The sequence below is a fragment of the Ruditapes philippinarum genome, unplaced genomic scaffold (genome assembly GCF_026571515.1).
Source record: "Ruditapes philippinarum isolate M1 unplaced genomic scaffold, ASM2657151v2 ctg6999_1_1_1_1, whole genome shotgun sequence".
Taxonomy (NCBI): domain Eukaryota; kingdom Metazoa; phylum Mollusca; class Bivalvia; order Venerida; family Veneridae; genus Ruditapes; species Ruditapes philippinarum.
In genome coordinates, this window is record NW_026857673.1 from 35,001 (window position 1) to 60,770 (window position 25,770).

At 33.1% G+C, this 25,770-nt stretch overlaps 1 protein-coding gene across 11 annotated transcripts in view; it reads right to left on the minus strand.

The window, feature by feature from the left end:
- The window catches only part of LOC132750564 (oxysterol-binding protein-related protein 8-like), a 93,775-nt gene that overhangs the window by 29,236 nt on the left and 38,769 nt on the right, over positions 1-25,770 (minus strand). For 8 of the 11 annotated variants that reach the window (XM_060740557.1, XM_060740556.1, XM_060740562.1 and 5 more), the window contains 2 exons: positions 18,665-18,735; positions 3,588-3,680 (listed from right to left, as the gene is read on the minus strand). In XM_060740557.1, the coding sequence (XP_060596540.1) occupies positions 3,588-3,680; positions 18,665-18,735 (164 nt within the window). Of the gene's footprint in view, positions 1-3,587; positions 3,681-4,397; positions 4,528-6,294; positions 6,358-8,749; positions 9,332-18,664; positions 18,736-25,770 lie in introns of those variants that run through there. The other 3 variants (XM_060740566.1, XM_060740565.1, XM_060740567.1) reach the window with 3 other exon arrangements.

Consider the following 25,770-nt stretch of genomic DNA (forward strand, 5'->3'; position numbering starts at 1 on the left):
AATAAATGCACAATCTGAGAAAATTCAGTAATATAACCTTCAAGGTCAAGGTCATTAAAGAGCCCAAGCAAATTTGGGTTTGATAAACAACAAGGTCTGGTCCTTAAGAATGTTCTGTTATAATATGAAGTTTATCCCTTCAAAAATAGCAAAGTTACAGTCAGTTACTGCCAAAACAATGAAAATTTCAATAATTTGACCTTCAAAGGCAATGTCATTAATGAGTGAAGGTCAAGGTCTTTCGGTATATTTTTAACAGTTATCTTTGAAGATTGTTATGTTCAAGTTTGAGGACAATCCATTCAAAAATAACAAAGTTACAGCCAATAATAGCCAAAAAAATGAAAATTTCAATAATTTGACCTTCAAAGTCAAGGTCATTGATGAGTGAATGTCAAGGTCTGACTGGTTATTTTTAAGGGATATCCTTGAAAATTATTATGTTCAAGTTTGAAGACAATCCATTCAAAAATAACAAAGTAACAGCCAATAACAGCATGAACAAGCAAAAATTGGACTTTTAACCTTGAAGGTCAAGGTCATTTATGGATGAAGGTCAAGGTTAGTGTGGTCTACTGAAGGGTCTTGTCCCAAGGGTTGTTGTGGCCAAGTATGAAGACAATACAGCAAGAAATAAAAAAGTTATGATCCAGGTACAAGTTTTCGGACGGCAACGGCAACGGAGACGGCAACGGCAACGGCGACCTGACTATAACAATACCTCTACTTTTTTTTTTCAAAAAAAAAAAAGTCGAGCTAATAAATTAGTGAAATCATTCTAAATCAGTGAAGTCATTATTATGAATTAGAGAAATCATTAATTATTAGTAAGTCTAAATTGGTAAAATCATTATAAATTAGTGAAATAAATTAGTGAAATCATTCTAAATTAGAGAAGTCATTATTAAAAAAATTAGTGAAAACATTATCAATTAGTAAATCTAAATTAGTGAAATTATTCTAAAATAGTAAAATCATTATAATTTAGTGCAATCATTATAATTTAGTGAAATCATTATCATAAATTAGTAAAATCATTCTAAATTAGTGAAATTAGTGTTAATCAAATAGGAATACCAGTTACTAGATGTATAAGAATACTGGGCGAGATTTTAGATATTCAAACATTTCTTCAAATAACTCTTATCTAATGTTCAAAATATTTTCCTAAATCAGCCTTAAAAATGTAACAAAATTATGATCAGTAAAAGGTGATGGTCAGAAATCATCCATGAAAACTCCATATACTAAATAAGAATTTTTAGCCAACAGTTAATTACTGATCAAACGATAGAGATAAACTAAACTCCAAACACGATACACTTAACTCTAAACATGATACACTTAACCATGATGCACTTACTTCTGACCACAACACACTTAATACACTTAACTCTGCACATAATCATCCCCCCCCCCCAATATTGGCTTTAAAACTGTCACTTAATGATTACCTTTAGAGTAATTTCTTTATAACATTAGGGTACAGACAATTAATAAACCTATTCAAAATTGGCAAAAAGATCTCGAGCTAGCTGGTCTTTTTGTAACCAGACAAAACCATCTTCTCAAGGTCGAAAATTCTGTACAATGATCTTGACCTTTCAGCTACAGGAAGAGAAAGCCAATGGCCTTGACCTTTCAGCTGCAAATAGTTTTTTTTCTTTCCAAAAACAAGCAGTTATCATCATACCATAATTTTGGCAACTTTACATAAATATATATGTAAAGTTCTTCATTTTTTTAAGAGGAAACAAATTCCCAAGCATCCTATATTCAACAGCAGAATACAGACTGTTTACCCTTGCCCAAGAAAGATACATCCCCTCTCCCCTCAAAGATGCAACTGTGTCTAATTGTCACTGGAACCATGACTTAACAGCACCTGACTTAGATCAGGTTGTTGATAATTTAATGGATTGAAAGACAGAAAGCTGTCACTAGAGATAGCCTTGCATGTTAAATTGCAATTTATAATTGAACATTTGATTAAATATGTGGCTATGCTCCATTCTCTGTTGTTGGGTGTTTGATTTCAGATTTTTTCCCTTTTAGTTGATTTAGTGCACTTACATAAAATTGTCCCCTTCAAAAAGCCATGCATAGGCTACATCATTATTAAAATTTTCCCCAGCAAAGCTTGTCATAAGAATTCATAAAGAAACACTGACCAACGTCCAAACAAGTTCCAGCTAGCTTTATTTCCTAGGAGTCATTTTGATAAGAATGCTTAAAACTCACAGTTTGATGTATTGAAAAAAGGATAAGTGCTCAGAGGGTAACTTAAAATACAGAGATCAACTTTTACAATAACCTTGGGAAAATTCAAATACAAAAGTACACCTGACACAAAAGCTATGTATCATCAGACCAATGGATCAAGACTAGTTGAACAAATGATGACACTTCACATGTAGTGTTATAACAAAAATTTGTACAAAACAACCTGTATGTCATTATACATATTCCACTATGATAAATTCTTAGTATTTTATACATGCAATATTTTTCCGATAATTACTTTCATGTCATGCAACCATGTGAAGTGTACTACTCAGTAACAGTGTCATATTTTTACTGTACCATAATAACATACCTCATGTATATAGCAACAATTTAAGGTTAGGTTAAAACAACATAAATGAGTTGATCTATGCCATCTTAACCTTTACCTATGGAACTGAAATGATTAGCCTTATTGTCATCAATATAGAGCCAGGTCAGCCTGTACATAGTGCAGTTTGACCAGGCTCTATACTGTCGGCTGACTTTTTTTATATTTCCATGTTAATTTCCTTAAAATTGATCATCAACAGTTAGAAAGTCTTTCAGGATATTATAAAGGGTATCTTTAAAGGTTAATGCAAGCAGCAAGTCACCAGTATAAAGCAACTGGCAAGCTTTTACATTCTGTCCAATCTCAGACTCGATGCATTATGTTGGATGCTCACTAAACATTGGACAGTTTCAAATTCAACAGAGGGCAAGTCTATATGCAAAATTTAGAGGGGAAAAAATTTAACAGTTATTCTTATGGGACCAAAGTGCCTGGGCAACTAAATTAGAGCACCTCCATGCACTCTGACTAGACTCTATAATGTGGAAAGGTTGATTTATCAATATTCCTTAAAGGGACTTCACTGTGGTTTTTTGACATAATGGGGCTGGAAATAATTTTTTGAGATTAGTGTTTCTAAATCAATAACTTGTGCGCAAAATTTCAGATCATTGCTCACACTGTTTTTCCAGAAAAATAATTCTAATTATGCAAAATGACCCAAAATTGAAAAACGTTGCAAGTACTCTTTTTAACTCAAATCGGGCTAGGAACAGCACAAAAATACAATTTTCAAATTTATTTTAGAGTTTAATATCTATTTCATCTTCTAAATATCTTCCTTTTTAAGAGCCTCAGTTTGTCTATGTAAGAATTTTAAATTTTAAGTTCTTAAGTTTTTGGGCCTTAGTGGAGTTCCTTTAAAACCTGATGGACTGTTTCAAATTCAAAGCAGGGCAATTCCATTATTCAAATTTAACAAAGCAGGTTAAGGTTTAATTATGGATGTTCTGACATCATCAACTCTTACCTTCAATGACTCCCTCTTTGAGATCTTTGTGACAGGTTGAAGAGAATTTCCTTGCAACTTCTCAGAGATTGGTGAAAACAACTTGGACTCGGACTGAAAGAACAGAAATAAAATTATCATTATTTCAAAGTTTACTTTCTACTAGTGCTTCATGCATCTGGAATTTCTGAAATGTAATTTATCAATATAGATCTTAGTGATGCCAGCAATAATTTATTGAAAATAAAATTTAAGTAAATTTTTCAAAGCACGGTCAAATCTTTAAACTGTAGGGTTATGGAGGATCATTAATGTGTGCAATGAGTGAGTGTCGTTTATAGAAGTAAATCTTGCTTTAACATAGATCTTATATATAATGATCATCGATCAATTGATATCGAAACAGATTTTGAAATCAATAATTTTTAATAATTAATAAATTGTCTAGAAATGATGAAAATTCAAAACGAAAACAGGTGCCTTATCTAAAATTGTGCACCCTGCTTACAGTGATGAGAAAAACAATTGCATTATGGGCAGTTATAAACAATACAAATCATAATGTTAAGTACAGAACATGTATTTGACTTATACCATTAAGACAGGGAAGTAAGTGAAATATGTCAATAATTGTCATCCAATATTGATGTTTCCTAAATTTTACTTTTGAAAGCATTACCAACATGTGATTGTAGTAGTAATTAACCGCCTACTGTATTGTTCTTTTAATAAATTAAGATCGAATTAACGTGCACTAAATGCATGTTTACAATAATTACCATCATTATTATTCGAAAACCTTAACATTAACATGTAACCACAAATATTTACCATAACTACCATAGATTGTTAAAATCCTTAATATTTTCTTCAAATTACTCCAGCTCTTTTGTTCACAAATAGAAATTTACAAGCTCAAATGAACAAGTAACATAATTATCTTGATGGTATTAAATTTCCTTCCATTTTCAACAAATTCAGCTAAATATTTGCCAAGTGGCTATTATAAATTATTTATAAATCCACTCTGTTTTAAAGTAGTATCGTATGACAGTCTCCATAAATTCAGTACTGAATGTATTCAGTATTCCATATAAACAAAATAATACTGTCATCTTATTCCTTTTGAATCAACATCTGTTACCTTTTTGTTTATTTCTTTACATAAATCAAGTTTCTTTAGATAAACAAGAGAGCCTGGTTGGCCCAAAGTTGATCACCTGAGAATAAAATGGTATGGAGTGAACTGATGTAGCTAGAAGCTTAAATGAAATATAGCATGTCCTATATACTTTCAAATATTATGACAGGACCTATATTGAAGAAACTGTCCTAAGACTATTTTTGTATCACAAATTAAAAGCAAAGATTAGCTAGATTTTTATTGTTTAATCCCTGTAACATTATGTCTCTGTAACTCTGATATTATATAGTGATAACCCCTAAGTCAGACAAGCTTTTCTTGGTCAAAGCCACAGTGACCTTGACCTCTGACAGACTGAAATAAAAATCATTAGGGGTCATCTACTATCTTATGACCTATCTCCATATTGGCACTTAAGAAGACCAGGGTCATAATTGAAACGGAGCACATAAAAATGATGAAAGAAAAAAAAACCTGAGGTACATTGTATCTTCATATGCACATTATTTATTTTACAATCATGGACAAGTAAATTATTACCATGTACCCTTAAAGCACACACATTACTGAACTGAGTGTCACTAGAAGGCAGAGGCTAAATGTCACAGGATAAAATTTGTGTCCGAAAAATTTAGTTGTCTATAACCATGATTTAATTACTTTGTCTTATATGAAAAATAATACTTGGCAGTTTCCCTTTGCAGCAAAACACAGATTGCTGAAAGCTAAAAATTAATTGTTTATTTACCCAACTATTCAGTACGCTTTTATATCACGATTTAATTCAGGCAGTCTACCTCGACTTTTTTTAACAAGTTGTTTTGTAAAGAAGTGTGAAATTTGTCACCATATTCCACAAATAGATATATCCTGATGTTATTTGAATTTTATATTCTGATGTACCAGCGGGACACCATGAGATATTAAAACCCGGATACACTTGTTTCATTACAAGCTTCGATGTGCATCTTCTGACATGATGATAAAATGAGCCGTGTCACGACAAAACCAACATAATGGGTTTGCGACCAGCATGGATCCAGACCAGCCTGCACATCCGTGCAGTCTGATCAGGATCCATGCTGTTCGCTTACAAACTCTATTACAAGTAAAGAAACTGATTGCGAACAGCATGGATCCTGATCAGACTGCACGGATGCGCAGGCTGGTCTGGATCCATGCTGGTTGCAAACCCATTATGTTGGTTTTGTCGTGACGCCGCTCAAATGCATTTTAAGAATGCTGTGCCATGCTTCATTAAAAACCTGGAATAAAGTATGCATTCATCAATATATCATGCAGTACCTTTTTCCCTTTGAAACATACATTATTCGTAAATTGAGTCACATGTACTTGATAGCTTCTGATACAGAATTCAGTACATCTCTATCAATAATGCATCTCTAAATTAACTCTGTAACATATATAGTAATGTAATATGCAATTCTGAAAAACCGATCTTTTTCATGCCTCGTCAATTTCATCATTGCTTGATTGAAGTAAAGAAACACAACACTAATAAGCTTAGCAATAAAGACATTATAACTATACATGATGTACAAAACCTCTGATGGCATTTCTTACCTCTACTTTCAAGAAAGCACTTGCCAAACTAATTCCCTCTGTTTTCATGTTTGTCGAAAAAAAAATAGGTTTATTCTAATTTTTTTTTAATTATTTATAACACGTTTAAGTAAACACAGTGCACTTGAATTTGTTGAAAGTTACAGGTTTCGATAAAACTGAAAAATCCCCCACAAAACCACTAATCATGGACCATCCAAAAAACACGCATAATATCAGTTATTTCAACACCGACCTGATACATATCATTAATGTATAACACACATTAATTAGGTAAATATACGGGCTCATATATATATAATTATCATATATGATATAAACATATAACTGTCAAAAAATGTGACACACTTCACCTTAACCCTTGTTAACCTATTCAATTGATCACCTTGTCAATTTCTACATCCAAGATATTCATATTTTCACTATAAAAAATTTCCCTTAAATCTTCATTTTGTTTTCTATTTTAACTGACATAAAGAAACTCATTGGTGCATGCAATAAGGCAGGATGAACGTGCAGGAGATGTTATTATAAACTTTATGCTTTTTTTGGGGTGGGGGGGTGTGGGGAGGGCAATTACATGTGAACTCCCCACTTTTAGCGGGAGACTCCCACTTTCTGCAGCCGTATTTTCAAAGATTTTTCTTAAAATAAGGGGTATTTTCACAAATTAAAGAAATCTCAATATTTTTGATGTCAGAACTTCCTTCTTTGTTTATTGCAAATTCTAAAATCTCCCTCTTTTTGAAGAAAAGTCTACCACTTGATCATGGAAAAAAGTTCACATGTATGAGAGGGGGGATTCAGGGAAGGGTTTACATTAACAGCTGTTGCATTTAAGAGGCTATATCATTTACAAGGTGTCTATTCATTTGATATATTGAAATTTAAAATGTTTTAATGAGGTGATAACTGGATGTGCACCTATTGTTTCAAATAATATACATCTATACCACTCTCTGTAAGTATTCAAACCTTTTAGTGAAAACATTAGTGGGCATTCAAAATCAGTGCATGAAATAACTGATGTTCTAATTAATACAAAGTTCAGGTAAAACAAAATTTGAATATGAAATTAAGGTAAAACTAAAAGATATTAAACAGGCAATATTTACAGATATTAACCGGACAATATTTAGGCTACGGTCTCACTGCTACCACTGTAATTTTATCAAAGCTCCCATTTAACCCCCATGATAAATTTGACAGTATGACACCTAAGGGGGAAATTATTAAAGATAAATATCATTATTTATAAATAAAGTTTTTTAAATAACTTTCACTAAATTAGCAAATTGACTCAGGGTGATGTTAATTAATTCATACATTAAATTTTCCATTTAAATTGATCTATTGCACAGTTCTGAGTCATATACTCATGGTTATGTAAATCTGAAATATCTTTTATTGCAGGGACACTGTGAGGGCATTAGGTCACACGATCTCAAGCTAAATTTCTGGCAGAGAAAGACCTCTGTTCCGTCCCCTGTGCATCAAGGCACCTGAATAAAACCACCAACGTTAACTGGATATAAAAAAAAATTCTGTTTCAGCCCTATTAAAAGGTCTTTTTTATAGTGTCACCCCTACTGAAAGGGCCAGTCATTACACACCTTTTTTGACCTCCCTATCCTACGGCAGACACTAGGCCAACGGTACCGGTATATATATATTATACATGTATACACAATGTAAATGTATATAAAATGTATATACATATTCACTCTATATTCTTCAGCAGTCATAAATTCCATAAATGGAAAGAATATTGTCACATTTTTAAACATTTACAAACACATTGTGGGTTAAAATATTGTTCATTTAATTGTTACAAACGGGAGCTTGACACATTATAATATAATATGATGCATCATTGAATATTTTTATTCCCTTATTAGGTGCTTAGTAATGTAACAGGCGCTCAACAACAAAACAATGAGAAATGCACTCTTTACCATAAACTTGGTTTATAGTAGTATATAATGGTAATAATACATATGAGCCACGTCACGACAAAACCAACATAATTCCAGGGTTTGCGACCAGCATGTATCCAGACCAGCCTGCCCATCCGCGCAGTCTGATCAGGATCCATGCTGTTTGCTATCAGTTTCTCTACTTGTTATATGGTTTGTAAGCGAACAGCATGGATCCTGATCAGACTGCGCGGATGCGCAGGCTGGTCTGGATCCATGCTGGTCTCAAACCCATTATGTTGGTTTTGTCATGACGCGGCTCAATTATAATGGTAATAAAATATCATTTTTACATCATACTCAAGTTAATAAAATTTCAATTTTTCTTTTTCATACAAGAAAACATTTTTTATAATAAATCAACAAACTGGTGTAAGATAATTACTACATGTGTTATGCAAATTTTTGGGGGTACTTTTCATGTCAACATTATCAAGATCCTTATTTGATTTTAACAAACACAGACTTTATTTCCTTACCTTTGATTTAATCAGCCTTTTCATTCTGCAGTCAAGCAAAAATTACAATATATCCTTTTCAGTCTTCTTGTATATTAACACATATTTTTTCATGAAAACGTACTGGTTTATATTAAGCAATGCACATTACACTATACAATATGTCCAATTAAAAATCCTTTAAGTCCTTTCTCTTTGACAATTTATTAGTCCGCACTCCAGGCATTAAATACTCCAAGGAGTGAAATCCTTAACGTGGAAGTGGCACAGGCTTGAAAATTCCTTAAAGTTGTTCCCCTCCAATCACTCAATATTTCACTCTAAAAACAAAAACACTCTGACAAATTAATTGAACACCAATCAACAAATACTGGCTCACTTCCCATTCCTGCCTGCGTATCAATAGAAACAGTCATTCCACTTGTAAATCTTGATCTTAATTTCCACGTTCTACACATCCGTACATAAATATTTATATCCATTAAGTTTCATGATAAAAGTACTTTTAGACACGCCACTTCATATACTAGCTTTAAACTGTTTCTGGGGAAGTGCATTATGATACTTCACTTTATTTCCACAAATTCATCATATAACTTCCTAAAAGGTCACACACTATAAATTAAAGAGACCAATCTCATAGCATATCCAATAGATTGCTTCTCGCCAAATAATTTAAAGCAGCGTATCCAATTTAATGTTGCATATAAATACATTTAAATGAGACAGAAATCTCATCAGTACTGAATGTCAGTACATCATTAAAAGGGAATGAAAGCAGCAGCGTGGCATTTATAATCATTGAAACTCAAATTTTTTTAACCAATATATCTCATAGAAATTTTTATATCTACTTAAAATATTAAAAAAAGCAACTTTTTTATACGTCTCCTTGCCCATATGAGAGACACATATTAGAAGATTGGTTTATTGCTTAAACCTTTAAGTCTGCGGGTTATTAAGCAACAGATTCTAAACCACAAACAACCAGTACTGACGAAGATGACAGCTTGCACATCTGTGTCATCTGATCATGGTCTGCACTGTTCACTCTTCATTTGTAACCATTACATGTTTTGCAAATTTTACCTTTAATTAATTAATAATGTCCATTTAAGATATTTACAATATAGTAAGAGTTAAAGTTGTCTACCACTCATCTAAGGAGTCATTGATTTGTGGTCCATTTAGGATATACATAACCAGGTTTGTCATTAGTTGATAGAGCTGACAAGGAAATGATTAATGCAACTTCACAATTTAATTGATCTTTCATAGATAATAATTTTTAAACTTAAACATTAAAGTATGACCATTACTAACTTTTATTTAAGAATGAACTCCGAACATTTATTATTTCTATATACTAATGCCAATAGACTTAATATTTAAACTTAAATATTTAAGTATAACCACAACTAACTTTCAAGAATGACCTTTGAACTTACTATTTCAACTTAAACATTTAAGCCATTTATGACCATTATCAATTTTCAAGAATGACCTCCGAACAATTATCTTTATGATATTGCCAACAAACTTATTATATTTTATCACAGACTTTTCAGACAAGACAGTCTGTATAGATACTGAATATGACAATGTAAGACAAGTTCTCAGACACTTGCAGCCAGACACAATCAATTGCTCTATAAGATTTAATACAGCATGGAAATGCAAATTTAATTTTGCAGATCTGACTTCACTTAAGTGAGGATTTTACACACAATTTAAAGGCCCATTGAGCCTTAAAATGTAATTCTTATCAACTTGTCTGGGGTTGACATTGTCTCGTGCATGGAATAGTCTTTCCTTTTACGATTCGTTGAAGCGTTGTGGACTTGATGCATAAGGATAACATGCAATCTATATGTGTGAAAGCAGAGGCTTTATGAAAATATTGCTATTCTTTTTATCTCTAAAAACTTTTTTTATTTTTGGTGTTTTATATTTGAATTCTTAAGGCAATTAAAGATGATATTTGGTTCTTGGCAATTAGTAAAGTTATATGTATTATTTATTTTGTACGGGAGTCAAAAAAACACTAGTCTTTATTTAAGTGAACGTTACCTTTATGTTAAAATAAATAATTTCACTTTCAATGCCACTTCCTTATGGACTGATAAGAATCTAATATGCCTTAAATCCATCATTTAACACTATTATACAATATTTCCCCCTTTCTAAAGAGGAAAAATAATAATTTATTTCTAGGACATAATGTGCCTTAAATTTAAATATTTTTCTTTCCAGACAGATCAGTTGTGAGATCAGTATTGTATGTCATTGACTCGATTCTGCTCACTTTCCACACACAGATAGGGAATGATATAAATCTCAACTACATATGCATGTATATACATATACAAGAGCTGTCGGTAGGACAGCAACGCTCGACTATTCTTAGTGCTTGATAGTAAAAAAAATGCTTGATACAGTTACCTCCTCCTGTTTACAGGTTGGGGTAATGATGGTGAGCAAGTGTGCAAAGTTTCAAAGCCATATGTCAATGAACTTTGAAAATATTTGATGTATTAAAAAAACTTTAACATAAATTCTAAGTCGAAAAAGGGGCATAATTCTGTCAAAATGCTTGATAGAGTTACCTCATCCTGTCTACAGTTTGGGGTCATGATGGTGAACAAGTGTGCAAAGTTTCAAAGACATATGTCAATGGACTTTGAAAATATTTGAACTATTACAAAAACTTTAACGTAAATTCTAAGTCGAAAAAGGGGCATAATTCTGTCAAAATACTTGATAGAGTTACCTCCTCCTGTTTACAGGTTGGGGTCATGATGGTGAACAAGTGTGCAAAGTTTCAAAGCCATATGTCAATGGACTTTGAAAATATTTGAACTATTACAAAAACTTTAACGTAAATTCTGAGTCGAAAAAAGGGGCATAATTCTGTCAAAATGCTTGATAGAGTTACCTCCTCCTGTCTACAGGTTGGGGTCATGATGGTGAACAAGTGTGCAAAGTTTCAAAGCCATATGTCGATGGACTTTGAAAATATTTGAACTATTACAAAAACTTTAACGTAAATTCTAAGTCGAAAAAGGGGCATAATTCTGTCAAAATGCTTGATAGAGTTACCTCCTCCTGTCTACAGGTTGGGGTCATGATGGTGAACAAGTGTGCAAAGTTTCAAAGCCATATGTCAATGGACTTTGAAAATATTTGAACTATTACAAAAACTTTAACATAAGTGGTTACGCCGACGCCGACGCTCGGGTGACTGCAATAGCTCTACTTATTCTTATCGAATAGTCGAGCTATAAAATGCAATCAACACCAAAACAAGAACCCAACTGGAGAATATGACTGTATTTTGTTCCTTCACACACGCTGGCATTAACCAGTAGTCACTATATATACAAACTCAATCATTTAAACTCCCAACCTGAAGCAATTTTATTTTTGCTATATTTGGCAATTTTCAATGGTTCTTCCTTTTTCACCAATGAAATCAACAAGATTACAAATCTATAAACAATATCCTAACAGAATCAACAAATTAAAACCTATCCTGGAGATGAAACAATTTTCCATCTAAAACATTAAAATGGTACACATTTAACTCCTGTAGAATACTAAAGAATTTCCTTTTTACCACTGAGAAAATAACCATATTGCTAATAAGGCAACACTTTCATCTATAATTTCCCTATAAATATTTCATATAAATAACATAATGGAGTCAGTTTACATTAAAGATACTAGTGCGACAAAATACTGTCAAAGCTCATCATTCATTCCAAAATCACTCACCATTTCATAACTCTCACTATGGAGGGTAATAAAAAAAGAAAATGTTGATGATATATTTTTTCATACCTTTACTAATAATAATAAACATATTCATATAAGATTGAATACATACCATATTAATTTAAGGTCTTTCATCCAACAAGTTTTGTTATTTTTCCTATGTAAGTCAGAATAAAATGCATATGCATATTCAGGGCTTTTTAACTACATAGGGTCGCAAATTTTCAATTAGTGGCGTTGCATATTCCACATTGAGGGTTAGGGATGCAGAGGGGGTCATGAGTAAAATTTTTGCATGATTTTCTATAGCATTTGTGTGATTTTTCACTGAAATGAATTAAAGTACATATCAAATTTCCCAGGGTTTGAAGATACTTAGCACTACGGACCCTCTTGATCGGCACACTAAATATTTGCTCCACCCCCAAACAATATTATGCAAAGTGCACTGTGAAAAAGAATTAAAACAATTTAGACAATGCCATTTGATCTATTTAGTCCTGAATCATTCAGCATTATGTATCATAACAGCTCAGAACAACATGTATGCCTAACCCCCTTTGATGTGCATTATTATGTGAATCAGAAGGACTGTGCAGTTACAAGTTGAGTGTCATTTGACCTACTATTATCCTTAAAAATGATGAGAGTCATTGACTTTATTAGGCCATCCACTTCTGTGAATACTGAAGGCCAACTGTCATAAATGGTAAATGCAGAAATGAAATACAAAATCAAAGTAACAATGCGACTTAGCCTAAGTTGACTAACTGACCAAAAGGTCTTCTATGCTAATGGGAGAAATCACTCTGTTAAGTTTGAACCAAACAGGTACAGGTGACAACCAAACAAGGTATTGGTGACAACCAAACAGGTACAGGTGACAACCAAACAGGCACAGATGACAACCCAACAGGTACAGATGGCAACCCAACAGGAACAGAATGGTGGGAATTTGACATATACAGATGACAACCAAAAGTGACAACCAAACAGGTACAGGTGACAACCAAACAGGTACAGGTGACAACCAAACAGACAACCAAACAAGTACACGTGACAACCCAACATATACAGATGACAACCAAATAGGTACAGGTGACAACCCAACATCTACAGATAATAGCCAAAAAGATAAAGATGGCAACCAAAAAGGAACAGGTCACAACCAAACAGGTACAGAAGACAACACCAAACAGGTACAGGTGACAACCAAACAGGTACATAAGACAAGAAAACAGGTACTGGTGACAACCAAACAGGTACAGATGGCAAGAAAACAGGTACAGGGGACAACCAAACAGGAACAGGTGACAACAAAACAGGAACAGGTGACAACCAAACAGGAACAGGTGACAACCAAACAGGTACAGATCACAACCCAACAGGTACAGGGGACAAGCAAACAGGTACAGTTGACAAGCAAACAGGTACAGATGACAACAAAACATGTACAGATGACAAACAAACAGGTACAGTTGACAACCCAACAGGTACAGGTGACAACCAAACAGGTACAGGTGACAACCAAACTGGTACAGTCGACAACCAAACTGGTACAGTCGACAACCCAATAGGTACAGGTGACAACAAACAGGTACAGATGACAAGCAAACGGGACAAGCAAACAGGTACAGGGGACAACAAAACAGGTACAGGTGACAAGCAAACAGGTACATAAGACAAGAAAACAGGTACTGGTGACAACCAAACAGGTACAGATGGCAAAAAAACAGGTACAGGGGACAACCAAACAGGAACAGGTGACAACCAAACAGGAACAGGTGACAACCATACAGGTACAGATCACAACCCAACAGGTACAGGGGACAAACAAACAGGTACAGTTGACAAGCAAACAGGTACAGATGACAACAAAACATGTACAGATGACAAACAAACAGGTACAGTTGACAACCCAACAGGTACAGGTGACAACCAAACAGGTACAGGTGACAACCAAACTGGTACAGTCGACAACCAAACTGGTACAGTCAACAACCCAACAGGTACAGGTGACAACAAACAGGTACAGATGACAAGCAAACGGGACAAGCAAACAGGTACAGGGGACAACAAAACAGGTACAGGTGACAAGCAAACAGGTACAGATGACAAGCAAACAGGTACAGTCGACAACCCAACAGGTATATTGCAACCCAGCAGTACAGATCACAATCTAACAGTTACAGATCACAACCAAATAGGTACAGATGGGAGCCTGAAAGTTTGAATGGAATTCCACCAACAGCCCTTTAGAAGCTTTCAATTAATAGCAGCCACATCAACACTTTGCCATGAAAGCTCCAGTTGTATTGTCGTCATAAGAATTGACCTTTTATGTTGTTTTGCATTTCTAACATTCCAAACACTTTCAAGACTATTATGTTTTACCATCATAAATTGCTTAGAAGCTGTGTGACAGCATTTAAACACTATAATTGACTATTTCAACTCACTGTACATAAATGTCTTTCCTTTTTTAACCAGAAATGACCTTTTCAAACCATACTAATTTGTAATCAAGTTATATTGATTTATAGCAACAGTCAGTGAGAAAACATTTAAGGAAATTTTTTGTGAAAAATAATTTGACAGATGAATTACAGAAAATTATTCCTGTCACACTTAACAAGAAAACTTAATAGGAACCAAATATCACCACTTGACTAATTTGCACAAATTATTTTTGATGGTATCACTTTTCAAAAACAAGTCCTGAAGTTCAGATACAGTACAAAATGATACATTTATAGCTCTTGCCTCACATGCAAGATCTTGTAACCATATTAACAAGTTCGAATTTAAAATCATCGCATAAAATATTCAAGTAGAAAGCTCACAATGAAAAACATCTTTGAATATCTAACTCAATTTATTTTTACAGACATCGAAGTCAAACATAATATATCAATAGCAACCTTTATCATATGAAGTTATTCCCATAAGGTTCTTCCCTTAAGACATTCTCAAAACACCAGACTGTATAGAACTTTGACACACATGGTAATTATATTATTGCCATGATATCATTAAGCCTCACATTGACGATCTTAATGCAGTTAATTAGTGTCTTCTGTTTTATATATACCTCTTTTATTTTAACATCTGACGTACCTTGACTTGTAAACGTCATGTTTTTGTTTTTTTTATCGATTTCATCCATTTTTAATACAATATCTATATAAAGACACCCAGGTGTCAAATGAAATTGACCAGAAGGAACAAAAAAAAAAAAAAAATTACTTGATGAGATAAACTAACTTTAGATGATCAATTCTGAAATTCTGCTGCCAAGTACATTTGTTGTTGTTTATTTTGATATTCAAACAAAAAGCAAAGTATTTGAAGTATTTGAAATAGTGTATCTTACCTGTCTGTAAAATTGGCAATGGTAGACAACTAAACAAAGTTCAATAAACATACTGAAGCTTTTCTCATGACTTTAAGGGAAATTATCTCCCCTGACTACAAGATATACAGAGTTTTGCAAAATCAGCACAATTAAAAATCAAATCAAAATCATATGTATAAGAATCATAGATTCCAGTATTATTATTATATCGATATTGGAAGACATAAATCGACGATTCACTGATATAATCGATAATAACTAATAAATACTTGTCTATAATTCACTTTCATAACTGTTTAAATGATTTCAGTGTAAAACATAATTATTCTGTTTATACAATTATGATGGGTCTTTTTCATAAAACACCAATTAATGTCACGATTTCTTTTTCTCATCACTGCTATGTGTAATCACATCATAGTTTTAGACACCTGCTTTTGTATATGTTTAGGGTGAATTTTCATAATTTCTAGACATTTAATTAATTAGTCAAAATTATCAATTGTTTTTCAAATGTGTATCGATCATTGATCCTCAAAAAAATTGTTTCTATTGATGACAGCTCCAATCATATAATTAACATAATTCTTTTGAATTATAACATCTTAATCCTATCTTACAGTTTTATCACTTTTATAATTTATTATGCAACAAAGGATATTTATAGATTTTTCCTTCTTTTGCCATGGCAACACAAAATAGAATTCACATTTAAACAATGTTGAAGGATCATTCCTGTGAAGTTGGCAATGTTTTAATAAAATGTTTCTTAGAAAGCCAGTACTCAAAATTACCTTCCAGGACCTTTTGTATGGGTGAGATACCGAGCTGAAAGTTCTGAAATTTTAATCACTAACAGTAAAATCATGCCTTTTATTGATGCAAAACATGTTTTCCTTTAATATTAATCTATACCTCTGTCAATTTGCAGGCCTTTATTTTCTTCCTAAGCAGGTGCCTTTTATAAGGGCTTCTTTCCCTCAGAAGAAAAAATCTTTTAAATCATACAATTTTCCCTTTAAATACATTATTTACATAAAGTTTCTGTCCCCTTATGCAAAAATACTTTTTCATTTCCCTCCAAATTTAAGGGAAGGACCCTTTCCCTACCTGTATATAAAGTAAGCCCTGCATAATGAATAAATGGAAATAAAAAGATTTAAGAAGCAAATTTTTACACTATCCGTACCACAACACTTAGCCCGATGGCAGCAACTGAATAAATCACACTCATGTGGCCAGTGCTGACCAAGATCAGCCAGCACATTCATACCGTCTTATCATGGTCTGCACTGTAACGATAGTTCAGTTAGTATTTATTTTTAAAAATTTCCTATAATTAAGAATGGTTTTGTCTCCACTAAAAAATGGAAAAGTCCATTTTAAATTATTTAAAATGGAAAAGTCCATTTTAAATTATTTAGAGTGGTATGCCATTTCATACCACTCTAAATGCATATCCTAAATACAGAGCATTGTAACTTAAATTGTATATAACTCAAATAATGACCTGTATGTTAATTTGTCAAATGTGTGACACCATACCTTGACAGTTCATACTTAAAAGATTCAATAGTCTTAGTTTTTCTCACAAATACAAAAAATATTGACCATAAAATACTATACCCAGCTAAATTTTTTTCCGACAAAAAAAATTCTTTTCTTAGAGAGATCATGTGACAGCCAAGTAGACCAGAATATACATCATTGACTGTTGCGAGTAAAGTTGGGTGTAATCCTATATAAAGTCTGCCAATATTTATTGATATATACCATGATTAATAGACTGGTTCCAAACTATTATGCCAATATCGTCAGCATATCTGTGAAAATATTGTCTTGTCTTCATAACACATTCAATTGTTTCTCTATATAGATTTTAACACTTTTTTATTTATTATTTTTCTTAATCTAGAATCTTGGTTCTATGACAGCTAAAATCATGAAGATGCAATTAAAGCTATATAGCAATGCTGATGAAGTCACATATGCCCACTCCTCCCTTTTAGGAAATATTTGGTTTAAATATAACCATGCTAAATATCTTAAATGGACTTGTCCATCTTTCAATATCTGGATAAAACCAATCAAACTTTTTTTTGGAGAATTTCAAAATATGTACTGACGGAAAAGCGAACGGTGGCAACCATCATCAGACAGCAACTATGAACCATATTTCTACATATGATATGCTTAGCGTACATTTTTCTCAAATTTTATTTCGTTAAAGTATTTTTGGCTCAACCGGACACATGCAGCTTTAAACTAGCATTGTATCTATTTGTTAACTTCGTAGTCAGACACTGAGGTCATCTTAAACATGTGCAGTTTATCATTAGACACACACGGATATATCTCTACTCAGACACACTTAACTTACACAATGCCCAGTTATATAACAATTACAACAAATAAGTTATCATTTATTTTCCACTGGAATGTGCAGAGATTGACAATTGGTTAAGATGTAAATGATGTAATTCTGCACACTGATCTGATATTTGACAACTTATTGATGCTTTCGCATCTTTGTTTAATATATAATTTTCTTGCAAAATTGTTAGACAATTGGTAAAATGCCTGAAATAAATATGCATCCCAATTCTGCAATCTACAAAATTACTAAGTTAAGTTTGTTGTTTAAAAAACAAAAACTTTTTATTCTTATCTCATAATTGAACAATAGATATAAGGGAAGTAACTCCCTGTGTCATAAAGAACAATACACTTATCTTTGAGGTCAGTATAGTTGTCTCCCTTTTTTGTCAAAAAATGTAATAATATTTATAAAGATATGATTAACTTACACTGGTTCTAGATCTGGTCAACTTTCCTTGTGGGGAATTCCCATGGTCTGTGGAGTCCCCTTCTGACTGACCTGAAATAGACAATTCAATACATTTAATATACTAAAAAAAACTTCTGCTTTTTAAGTCTCTTAATTTTTTGGGGTTCAGCATAATTCAATCATTTGCCGGCAGGAAGTTAACCAGTAACCTTCTAAATTTAAATAATGGATTTGCCTCACTTGGAAATTGAAAGTTTTCGAGATTTTAAGACCAAAACATAACCAACAGTATTAATTTTGTATCGTTAGAGCTGGGCCGGCAAATCTAATTTTGGCTTACTGAATGTTTTTATATGATGCTTTTCTTAACATGTCTGTAAGATAAATATGTAGTCAATTATTAAATATTTCCAATTGTCCGTACCGGCTATAGGACATTATCTGGGCAATACGGACAACTGACTTTGCAGCCCCTTGTTAGAGCCTGTACAGATGGAGTGTAGGCTGGCCCTGGCTCTATACTACTATAGCACCTGCCAATCACTTTTCAGTTTCAGTAGGGTAAGGGTAAAAGTGTTCCTAGATTGTGTACAAGTATGTAACTAACCAGGCTTCTTGCCATCAAACTGCCAACTTCTTCGCATAAATCAAAATAAACATCTGCGGAAGTCACATGACAACTGTGATATTGTCATAAACCAAATCATCACAAATAGAAAATATTGTCATCAACCAAATCAATACTAAATATACCGGTATATTACATAAAACTGAAGAGGGCGAGGATATACTGACCAATGACCAATTCACAGTGGGTAAATACATCAACTTCCTAAAGTGCTTGCAAGAAATGATAAAAGTTGTATTGAAGGGACCTTCAGCTTTTCTAAAGGTTAAGTAAGTTATTTATCGACAAATCATTTCATATAACTGTCAAATCAAAAGAATTTAAGGGGGAAATTTAGTTTGCCAACGATAAAAAAACATATTAAACAATAAGGAAACCCCGTGATACCTATTATGTACAAGTCCACTCTCTATATTTAAATCTTCGTTACCCAATCTTTCATTTTTAGAAACACTGACAACTTATAAATTGCTGTGGGAACGCTGTTCTGAAGACAGCTTACAGTGATCTGATGCACTTTCTTATAAAAACTAGAGGATGCTTTTGTAAAAAAGCGCATGTCTCCCCCACTGCTGAGAATAACTGTGAATGGAAGCAGGAATGGAAATGGAGATAAGATAATGTAAATACCCGGTAGTCACTTCAATGAAGGCTGTCTATGGATGGTTTCTATTGTTAAGGTTGTATGAGAAGATGCTTCCTAAACTGTTTGTTTTTAACCAGGTATTCAATTTTGAAAATCCTGGTTATTCAATCAGCGTATGGCAGGCGGGCGTCATCATCCTATGAAGTTTGAGGGTTGTAGGTCTAAAGGAACTCTAGTTATCATCCGGAAAGGAGAAATTAACCAACGGTCGCTTTGTGACCTTGACCTTTGACCTACTGACCATTAAAACAATAGGGATCATTTGATAAATAAGACCAATCATCCTATGAAGTTTGAGGTTGTAGGTCAAAAGGAACTCTAGTTATCATCCGGAAATGAGAAATTGACCAACGGTCACTGTGACCTTGACCTTTGACCTACTGACCCCAAAAAAACAGTAGGGATCATCTGCTCTATAAGACCAATCATCCTATGAAGTTTGAGGGCTGTAGGTCAAAAGGAACTCTAGTTATCATCCGGAAACGAGAAATTGACCAACGGTCACTGTGACCTTGACCTTTGAACTACTGACCCCAAAAACAATAGGGATCATCTGCATAATAAGACCAATCATCCTATGAAGTTTGAGGTCTGTAGGTCTAAAGGAACTCTAGTTATCATCCGGAAACGAGAAATTGACCAACGGTCACTGTGACCTTGACCTTTGACCTACTGACCCCAAAAACAATAGGAATCATCTGCTCAATAAGACCAATCATCCTATGAAGTTTGAGGTCTGTAGGTCTAAAGGAACTCTAGTTATCATCCGGAAACGAGAAATTGACCAACGGTCAGTGTGACCTTGACCTTTGACCTACTGACCCCAAAAACAATAGGGATCATCAGCTCTATAAGACCAATCATCCTATGAAGTTTGAGGGCTGTAGGTCAAAAGGAACTCTAGTTATCGTCCGGAAACGAAGAATGGACGGACGGACGGACTGACGGACGGACGGACTGACGGACGGACGGACGGACAGGGCAAAAACAATATGTCTCCCCCCGAGGTGGGGGAGACATAATTACAGAAATAATTGAATGTGGGATTTTCTAAACTGAATTAACACAGAATCATTTTTTCAAACAGAAAATAAAAGTTGAAGGCCTGACTTTAAATAAGCTTGCCAGTGATCAATAAAATATACACACTGAATTATATACACTTTCAATAAATTATAAGGTGATTCTATTAACTCACTGTGAAATTTTAGTTACATGTAAAAGGAGGCCTTTTGATCAGTCTTAAATGTTACTTGTTCATATTTCTTTGCGAAAATAATTTAACTATAATGTACAATAAAATTGATGATAAATTATCATTATGAATTACCATATAAATCTGTTTTAAGAATGGAGTGAACTGATATGGAATGCTGAGACTTGTCTTTACATCATATTAAAATGAATGAAGAATATAGATATATTCCTGTGAGCAGTATTTTTTTTTTTTATCTATATTAATGTATTGTCACTATTAAATTTAACCAAAAGAATCTATTATAATAAAATTTGGTCTTGAAAAATAATAACAACTTAGAAACAAAACATTACATGAATACAACTTGTAATTGAGAATTTGTAAATTCTTCTTTATTTTAACTTCAACTTGGCATTAAATTTCTCACAGGAAAGTCTTCTATAAAACTTTTTGTTACATCAATTTCAATTTAAATAATTTTCTGCACTGAATTTGTGAAACAATCAAATTGAAACAATCACAAGCCTCGTTGGGTAATGCCTAAATTCTTTTCATGTTTGTTACACGAGACAAATCACTGGCGCAATTATACAGATATAATCCATAAACATCATGCAATGGCATCATCTGTATTTAGCAACTGTACCAGGATTCATATTGATCAACTTTGCTCCAAGTACGACTTTAAAGGAAAAGTGGATAGATCATAAGTTTTTATGGCATTTTCGTCTTTGGTGTATCCTTCCGCAGAAACTGCTGCAATAGTCTCAACACCTTTGTTGGGAAGTTTGGATTCAGTGCCAAAACATCCATAATCGTTTTCTGAGCGAATTTCTCACCAAAAACAAAATGTAAGCAAATTTTATGAGCACAGAAGCTAATCTATTTAAAGGCCCAACTCTTCTAATCATATTAAAGTGGCCTTAATTGTTAAAAAGCCACATTAACTTATTTCTTATATTGTCAATTATATTTTCATTGTTTCAGCTATTTCATATTATTTTATAATATAATATAGATCTTAATTAATATGTCACAAATTTTACAAGCAGTAAAAACGACAATGAGACTAACACAAAAAGATAATCTTCTTTTATTACCTCCCTTGAAGACCTCTGACATATGTCACACTAATTGTAATGGTCATTTAACCGTCTTACAACCCACATAATCTGTGAGTTAGTCGTCTAATAAGGTCAAATCATGTCAAATTACTAGCGGAACATTATCTGTTTTGTTACCATGGGATTTTCCGAACTTCCTGACAATTGTCTGTTACAATCATCCTTTTGGTCTTTAAACTTACCTACATACATTGTCTACATGTCACGTTAGCTGCCACCGAGGTCCTTTAATGAAGACAGCACAATGTCTGCAGTGAATGTTAAACTGTCACGGCTGAAGTTGATTTACTAGGATACAGTCGAACCTTACGTGGTTTATTATATTCAATACCATACAATAGACATAATAGATAATTATCACCGCAATAACTCCACACAGCCTATCAAAGTCGAACAGCTGGACGCATCAGTCATGGGCAAAGTTGATTTACTAGGATACAGTCAAACCTAATGTGGTTTATTATATTCAACTAACTAGAACTGTGTCCAAAGGACACGGATGCCCCCACTGACAACATATAATTATATGGTATATAGTGAAAAATCAACAAAGGGCCATAATTCTGTTAAATTTGGTCGCAGCAAAAATTCCTTCCTTTACTTCCATCTACACATTAAGGTTGTTCATCCCTGGAAGTTTAAGCAAAATCTGCCATCCAGTTTAATAGGAGTTGCGTTCACAAAATTTCTATATGGTATATAGTGAAAAAATCAACAAAGGGTCATAATTCTGTTAAATTTGGTCGCAGCAAAAATTCCTTCCTTTACAACCATCTACACATTAAAGTTGTTCATCCCTGGCAGTTTAAGCAAAATCTGCCATCCGGTTTAAGAGGAGTTGCATTCACAAAATTTCTACATAGTATATAGTGAAAAAATCAACAAAGGGCCATAATTCTGTTAAATTTGGTCGCAGCGAAAATTCCTTCCTTTACTACCATCTACACATTAAGGGGGCATAAAAAATTTGTTTGTATCCCTGGATTAGCTGAGAACATCCAAAATATTTCTAATTCTGGAGTAAATCTTTTCATTTCTTTGCATTATGTCAGGACATACAAATCAATGTCCAGCAGGGGCAAGTAATTTAGGATAATCAACTGAAGCATTTATTTCAGGTGCTCATTTAAGATAATATAATGTCTGAAAGATGATGGCCTTTTACTGTTACTGATGCATTCCCAGTAAACCTTTCAGACCATTACCTATGCTAGCTTTGACATTTTGCTTGGTACCCCCTTGACATTTCACAAAGAAAGTTGATGTTCGCACAGACAAGATAATGTGCAAAAAGCAGTTCAGCAAACCTTTACAGAAAGCTATTTTACAGGAAAACTGTCATCTTGTGACACCTTGTGACTTGATTTACACACTATAGATGCTGAATGTAAGGTTTAGGCAATCATCGCAACATTCTCTTTAATTCACAAGGAGAATTACCGATCACATTTATTCCATTAGTCGAGTCACACACGAAAAAAAAAACTAACATATTTAAACCAAGGTTCATCCTTTTAGATTTCTATAAAACAGCAGAAATAGAGGTAATAAAGAATATTATGACCAATTTTAATCACTTTAAGTGGTCAAATTAACTTAATGAAAGGTTTCAAAATCTGGAATTATTAACACTCTCCTCCTGGAGGTTACAAAAGTTACCTAGTCAAGGGGTTTCAGATCTTAATAAAAACTTAAATTTCTGACAAATTATATGTTTCACTATTTATTATGACCGAGATTATCTAAAATTTGATTTTTTTTTCGATCCTCTTATATTGTTGGGTGGACTATTGGTTTGGTTGTTTTTCTAAATGCAGAGTGCTCAGAGGAGTTTAAATTTTGAGGTGTGCTGTTTAAACCTTTAAACCTGCTGGATAGGAAAGGGCTTATCCTTTCCACCATTAGCTAAGAGCCAGGCCAGCTTGCGCATCCATACAGTCTGACCAGGTTCTATACTGTTGGCTGACCTGTAACTTCAAATTTTCATCTTGATATCCCACAAATTGATAAAGGACAGTTCCCAAAAAATAGAAACTGGACAAGTCCATTTAATAAATTCAGCAGTTTATTAGGGTTAAAAGACCAATCGTCTGAAAAGGTCATTTAATCTAGGTTCGACTGTAAAGTGTACTTAAATTCACACAGTAATTGAAAGTATCAATTTCTTCATTCCTTAATCAATTTCTCTGGATAATTTCATTTATAAAGGAAAAATTTCAGTTTCTAAGCACTAAATGGCTCCCTGTGTACCTGGGATAATTCAATTTCTTTAACAATAAATTTCCCCAGTACCTCTTTAATTCAGGGAGACACTGTAATGCCTCCTTAGGCCTCCTGACGTAACTTGGTAACTTGCATACAGAGAAAATAATGAAAAATTCATGAATATCAGATTTTTATAGCCATACATAACATACTGTCAAAGCTAGAAGTCATTTCCGATACTTATATATTACAGTTGTTAGTTTTTCTTTATAAATTTCCGCAAATAACTCACAATTTCGAAATTACAAAAATAAATAAATGAACAAATAAAAATATCTATTATTAATTGAAACCTATGTATTTTTGTCGGGGATCAAATTCTAATTTGAAACCGTAATATAATGAGTGTGAGGACCAGATGATTAGAAAGTCAGCAAAACATTATTATAAGACCTTTCAACAAAATAAAATTAGCTTTGTGAGACCCTCCCCCCCCCCCCCCAAAAGAAAAAAACAAAACAAAAAACAACAATATTTCAGAAACGGCCTTCCTTAATTCTCTAAGCTTTCCCAATGCGTTAAGGATTTCAAGCAAATATATAAATTAGTAATTCAAGAAACTATACATTTCAAGAATTATAGTCTAGACAAATTATGCTTTTTTTGCGTAATGTAATTCAAGAATATATAATGTATTGTATTATGAAAAGGGAAATAACAAATCTAAATAAACCTAAATGACATTTCTCCAATTTAATTCAACTGCAACATTAACTATCTTGAAAATTTCATCTTTTTGTTTATTTTTTTTTTTACAATAAGCTTTAATGAGATAGATAGTAAATCATTTCTGATCAGAAGAAGAAAACACATACAGAAGACAAAAGAATAATTCTGACTGCCAGATTTGTTGTCACCCTGGCATAAAATATTACTTGCTTAATGCAAGCTTTCCAATTCTAATGATAAATATCATGTTTACAAGCTACTTACATACAGCATTTTAGAGCTTCCTTTGATCTTCTTTCCAAAGTTTTAGTCAAAATAAACCTACAGAAAACATTCTAATAGTCTATATTGAATACTGTAATTAATAAGAATTGCTTTCTTGTTTACTGGTATCTGTTAACAAGAACAGTCGCTCAAAGCTTTCCCAGAGCTTTCCCTTAGTAATAATAATGTTGGTTAAACATTTTTTTTATCATAAAGGGCAAATTACTTAAGTGACCTAAAATTACTTTTGAATGCCTCAAAACTTGAAGCAAATATGAACATGGAATTTTTATGTTAACAAAGGGGAATAATTCCTTGCTAGAGTTATGGG